Below are 6,048 nucleotides of genomic sequence, written 5' to 3' on the forward strand. Positions count from 1 at the left end.
GGGAATCCTCCTGTTTGCGATCCCCGGACACTAGAGGTTAATTACCCTCTAGTGCCCCGGGATCACATTGGAACTGCAGATGATTATTTTATTTTCTTCATTGAGAGTTCATCTGAGTTTAGTTCCCACGGTCACTAGGCTGTACTTATCATTGATAAGTACAGCCCGGGGAGCGTGGGAACTTGCCGTCACAGCTGATTGGAGGAGGCACGCAAGTGATTCCAATTAGCTGTGACTGCAGATGAACTGCTGTTCTGTATGTGTTCTCGGATAGAGATTCTGTATCCAAGAACACATACTACAGTTACTCTGCGGCTCCGCTTCCCTGATTGCTTTTGCAGTTCTACACAGTCCTGAAAAAACCCGAATCCCCCCCCCCATTGACTTTAATGATGTTCGAGTTCCGCATTCGATCACCTGAAAAATATCGGGCTATTTGATCGGTATAGCTGCCGAATCGAACACTCAGCTCTTCGACTCACACTATTTGTAATTAAGAATTGAATATGTACCCACAAAGTTTGCTACAATAGGTTAACATATATGCTTGAAAATTGTTCTCCCTTAAATTGGAGACCTCCCGTTTCCTTTTGAAAAAATGTTTAATGGTAATGTACAGTTTAACTATAAATGTATCCTATTGCTTTCTTTTAGTCTGTTGTATGTATTTAATAAGTTTAAAACATACATATTAAGCATGCAAGAATTCAAATGCACTTGTTTCTGTGCTCTGCAATGTTATCTTAAAGCAATGTTATTAGCTCTGTCCAGTTCACTCATCTCTGGGAAACAACCAAAGGCCTTCCCCGTGTTATATGGATAAGTAGATCAGGAGATGTTCTGTTGTCCTAACATACCTTCTTTCTTAGGGTGAAAACACTTCTCCATAGATACAGTTCAGTGGATGAGCATTTTCATCCTAGGACAGAAAGTATTTTACGGTCAGGATTACCAAGTGAAAATAAAAGGAAAAAATATTAAAGTTAATGCAGCCTCTACAGAACTGTATCTTACCTTTTTTGTTCTTGAATTTAGACACATTTTACACCATATGAATATAAGCTGACAAATGTAAGCAGTGTGGCTGTGTAAAATGGTTTATTCCAACACCTCTTGCTTGAAAGCTTGGTGTAATAAAAGTAAGCGAAAAATGAATCTACTGCTAGGATCAACAAGTAATAAAACAATGCTTTTCGGTGATGGATTTGATCACATATGTAATTTCTTTTAGTGCCCATAGGTACACTTTAAACCAAAAAAAGTTTATTAATTTTCCAATTATAAATTACAAACATTGGTAAAATAAACTACAAGAAGGGAAAGGAAACATAGTATAAGGGGTCATCAAAAATAATTATCATTTCTTACCTGTCCAAACTAGATTTCCAGATTACCTAGATTTCCATATTCAAAAAAAGCTTGAGAACTATTAATTATTCATTGTTTTCTATACAAAAAGTTTAATAAAAAATTATTATAACAACCATTCTTCAAATCTTTTAGGTCCCCTTACTCTATATCAGAATTATCTCATGTAATCAGTGGTGGGGTAATAAACATAAGCGAAACAAAGAAAAAAACGTTTGAGCTTTTGAAACGTGGGAGAAAAAAGAAAAAAAAAGGGGGGGGGGAGTTATTTGGGGAAACCAACTGGGTGAGGAAGAGATTACACACTGTCAATTTATCATTATCTAATTTTTTATGTTTAGTAAAATCAAGAGGAATATTGGAAGCTTTTTTTTCAGTAACAAGCAATTGTAATGTGGGCTGCTAGCAGAATGTTTTTAACCTAAATGATCATTCTTAATGATTCCTGCCACCTATGCACCCCTATTCGTACTTACAGAGAGAATTCCACATAATCTTCTATTACTTAAGCAGATTAAACACAGCATGATTTATGTCTCTTCATCACTCCATCCCTGTCTATACACAGAAAGGTCTTAGTACACATACCGCATGTCTTTCCTGCTTTATTTCCACAGTACCACATGGCTCACATTATGCATAGGCAGCCCATTTACAGCTGCAAATATTGTCCCAAAGAAGCCCTTAAAGGTGCAGCAGTTCATAGGACCCAAGATAACCAAATAAATAGGATAGCTCCCCTAATCTCTCAAAAATAGTTGCAAAGATTATTTGCTACTCGGGAGGGAAATTCTAAGTTAGTTGTTTAAACCTCATTCAGTTACATTCTTGGATATCTGTCCTCACAACTATTTGATCTGGACCATGCCAACTGTTCCCTTCAGCCACCAGGTCTCTCTCTCTTAAGTTAAGAGACCCTATTAAAGCAATTCACCATATGATGCTGATTTATTTTGTCTTGTCTCTTTCCAAATCATACCTCTTTTTCGACTATGGATCCTACTTTCTGCTGTTTACAGTGCTGACACTTGAATTTCTTTAACTCTCAATTAGCAGTTTAATTTAACTCCAAAACTTGGAAGCGTTAACTAAGTAACAACTCACTATTGATTTTTTTTTTACTATTGTTTCCTTTGTGATAGTAAAAGTGATTGTTTTCATTTTGATTCTTTTTTTATTATTTATACAGTCATGCAGATGGATCGATCAAATTTTGGGACGCTTCAGCAAGTATGTTGTTTCAATATTTGAATAGTTACCCAACTAAAAGTACCCATGTTAGTCATTTTAGAGTGTATATGTATCAGAATATTGTACTGGAAAATACATCCATATACCTGTATGTATACCTTTAAAGGAAAAGTTAACCTATAGTATGGCACATTTATAAAGCTACATAGACAAATTCTGGCAGTGTTTGTTCTCTAAAAAAAAAAAAAAACTACCCTTGCCATTTTTTCTACTTCTCATTAATCTACAATTGTAGTGCAACTTTGGTGCTGATTGCGGCCGAGGAGTACATATGCCAGTTCTTAGTAAGAGCACATGAATAAAGTAGACTGTTGATTTCATCATTTGATTTGCAGAGGAATAGCCAATACATTATTTACATATATAATACAAAATAATTTCTAATAAACATACATCTTTAGCTTAAATTCATCCTATGGAAAGTAACAACCATTTTCTGTTAAGGAAATGTCCATATTTACTAGAAAATAAGGGAGCAACATTCATTAAGTATGAGAGGAAATTCCATTTTAGACCTTCCCTCATCAAAAATATGAAATCTACTCCACCAGCTCTGTAAAAGTGTGCCCAATTATGCCTTGTCTTTTTTTCCCCTCTAGTAAATTTGCAAATGTTGTACAAATTAAAGACGGCAAAAGTGTTCGAGAAATCACGAAACAAGGATGACAAGGCTAGCACAGACATCGTAGATGAGGATCCCTATGCCATCCAGATGATTTCCTGGTGCCCTGAAAGCAGGATATTGTGTGTGGCAGGTGTTTCAGCCCATGTTATCATCTATAGATTCAGCAAACAGGAAGTGACAACAGAGGTCATCCCGGTAAAATTCATCTTTTGGTTTTCATTCTTTTTCCAATGGGAACTCAAATTTAATTTAATTGCCTAAACCAAGGATGGTAGTCATATCTTTATGATTTATATAGTTTGACTCCCTTTTATGTAAGCTATTGCTATTATTTGAGTATTTATCTGATGATTCTTACATAAAATTCAGCAACTAAATGTAATATTTTTCCAGTGTTCAGTGCAAGACCCTTTATAAATCAGAAAGCCACTCGATATAAAGGTTCCATTGTGCTGCAACATCCAAATTTGTGTTGGTTTTTCGTACATATATATTCTGTACTTCTATATACGTATTCAGAAAAAGTACTGCATCAATGAGTTGTGTCCCTTATGCTAAAAGACAGGATAAATTACTAAAAGGCAACAAATATATGTTAAAGCTGCTTTTTAAAAGCTGCCTATATTATACACTTACTGCTGCCAAATATTAGCAAAAGTTCAGTCTGTTTCTGTATGAAATTATGGTGACTATGGGCAATGCTCGACATGTATTTTGTCCATGTGCATTCTTTTTTCCCCCCCCAACATCACTTACTCCTGGTAGTATTTTAACCATGTAAAACAAAGCCAATTAAACCTTACTTAACCCCCTCCCCCGCCTTATGGTGCCTGACAAAGAATAGGGTGGGGTACGCAAAAGAGGCTTCATTCTTTGTCTTACAGGTTCCTTTTTTCCTTTTTTTAGGTGCATTTTTCCTTCTATTTAAGTGTAGGTGACTTCAGAGATCTTATGTTCTCACAATCAGCTCAAACTTTCGAGGTTGCTTGGTAAATTTATATTACTCTTATGTGAACAGTATCCTCATCTGGTAGAATATATGGGTGTTCTGTAACCAACTTAACAACTCATATATACTAGAGATGAAATATTGGGCAGTCTAATCTGATAGCATATTGGCAACTGTAATCAAAAGTCACATGCATAGGTAAAATGGCCAGCAAGGTATCGCAGGTATGTTGCATTGTGCTTCAATTGTTAGCAACTGTGTCATAAGGGGGGCTATCAATGATTTAACAAAATTCTTTACCATGAGGATACCACATGTTGATGGTATAAGCAGAAAGTATTGCATGTGTGAGATCGCCCATAGCAATGGGGGGTGTTTCAAGGCACGAAAAAGCCAGCAGGGGTTTTTACACACAAAACAGGCAAAATAAAACAAACAGCAAAAAGAAAACCAGGCCTCTAACTCACTGTTAGTTCCCTTAACTAGCAATCCAGCCCAACCTAGTGTTGTTCAGGACTCTAAGGCCCTAAACATATGCCTTTTGCAATAGTCTGTGTCTTCACTCACGGCTCCCCGTTCACCTTGGCACCTAGCTCAGCAGCAGAGCCACAGGAATAAGCAGGCTGGGAGTTTATATCCCCAGCCTAATTTCCAGGATGCATTTCAGGTGAGAATTACACCTGATCATACCCAGGCCTCTTTAACTCCCCCACCTGGCCGAGAAGCCTGGTACTTCAAACTCCACCCTCAGGTTAAAAGGAAAAACTGACTAAACAGAAAAATACTCCGTGTATAACCTGTATCTGGGGCAATTGTACCTGTCATCCTGGACGAAACCCTGTGATTTTTTTGGCCAGCTGCTACACATGTAGTATTTTAGTACACATAATACTAAAAATTCTTACTACCTTACTGGTCATTTTTCTTTCTTAAAAGATTCCTTTTTGTAATGTTAAAAGTTGTAAAAGTTTTTGTATTTAATTTGTTACTAGATGCTGGAAGTGCGATTGCTGTATGAAATCAATGATCTAGAATCCCCAGACATTGAACAACTGCCAACACCCAGTGGAGGACCCAACCCCCAGCCTATTGTTCTCCAGTCTCACCCATCCACAAGTAGTAGTTCTTCTGATGGTATCCGGGACAATGTACCTTGTTTAAAGTAAGTTCTTTCATTATTCTCAATTAAAAAAAAAAACATACAGTTTACCTTGACCCTGTTGTGTCATGATCCCTTTTTTTCTTGTGGGCGCAGAACTTTTATTTATGAGTCTGTGGGTCTTTTAAGGGATTCTTACGATAATTTTTTTGTTTCAGAGTTAAAAGCACTCCCTTAAAGCAGTCAGCTGGCTATCAAGTAGAATTGGTAATACAGCTTGTGTGGGTGAGCGGAGAACCTCCTCAACAAATAACCAGCCTGGCTGTTAACTCCTCCTATGGCCTGTAAGTCTTTTTTTGTATGTATGTTTTTTTGTTTTATTTTTTATTTGCAATAACTACTGTGTGTTTTTATAGTGGTGAAATTTTACACAGCATTTAGCTGAATTCATAGACATGTCACTAAACGCCAAGGAGGTAACAAATCTTGGGGGAAGCCAAAAAACCTACCAGTATGTGTGCAGAAACCCAAGTACCTTGGACGAAACCTGCTCTAAAATTGGGCGGACATACAAACTTCATGGAGACCATAACATCATGTTGGGATTTGAAGCTTGGACTCCATTGCAGCGAGATGCCAGTGGTTGGCACATGGCCGTAATGCCGATGCCACACCGCAGTTAGGCTATATAGGAATTACAAATGTTTACAAAATCTGTCAGGCTACAGCTTTTGCCAGAAGTAAGACTGTGTTGTT

At 37.1% G+C, this 6,048-nt stretch overlaps 1 protein-coding gene across 1 annotated transcript in view; it reads left to right on the forward strand.

The window, feature by feature from the left end:
* Nucleotides 1-6,048, forward strand: part of STXBP5 (syntaxin binding protein 5) — a gene marked incomplete in the record, with an annotated part of 197,039 nt that overhangs the window by 158,216 nt on the left and 32,775 nt on the right. Inside the window, 4 exon segments of the mRNA XM_072409289.1 lie at nucleotides 2,558-2,598; nucleotides 3,219-3,439; nucleotides 5,186-5,355; nucleotides 5,511-5,636. Of these exon segments, the coding sequence (XP_072265390.1) occupies nucleotides 2,558-2,598; nucleotides 3,219-3,439; nucleotides 5,186-5,355; nucleotides 5,511-5,636 (558 nt within the window).

Source organism: Pyxicephalus adspersus, chromosome 4 (genome assembly GCF_032062135.1).
Source record: "Pyxicephalus adspersus chromosome 4, UCB_Pads_2.0, whole genome shotgun sequence".
Classification (NCBI taxonomy): Eukaryota; Metazoa; Chordata; class Amphibia; order Anura; family Pyxicephalidae; genus Pyxicephalus; species Pyxicephalus adspersus.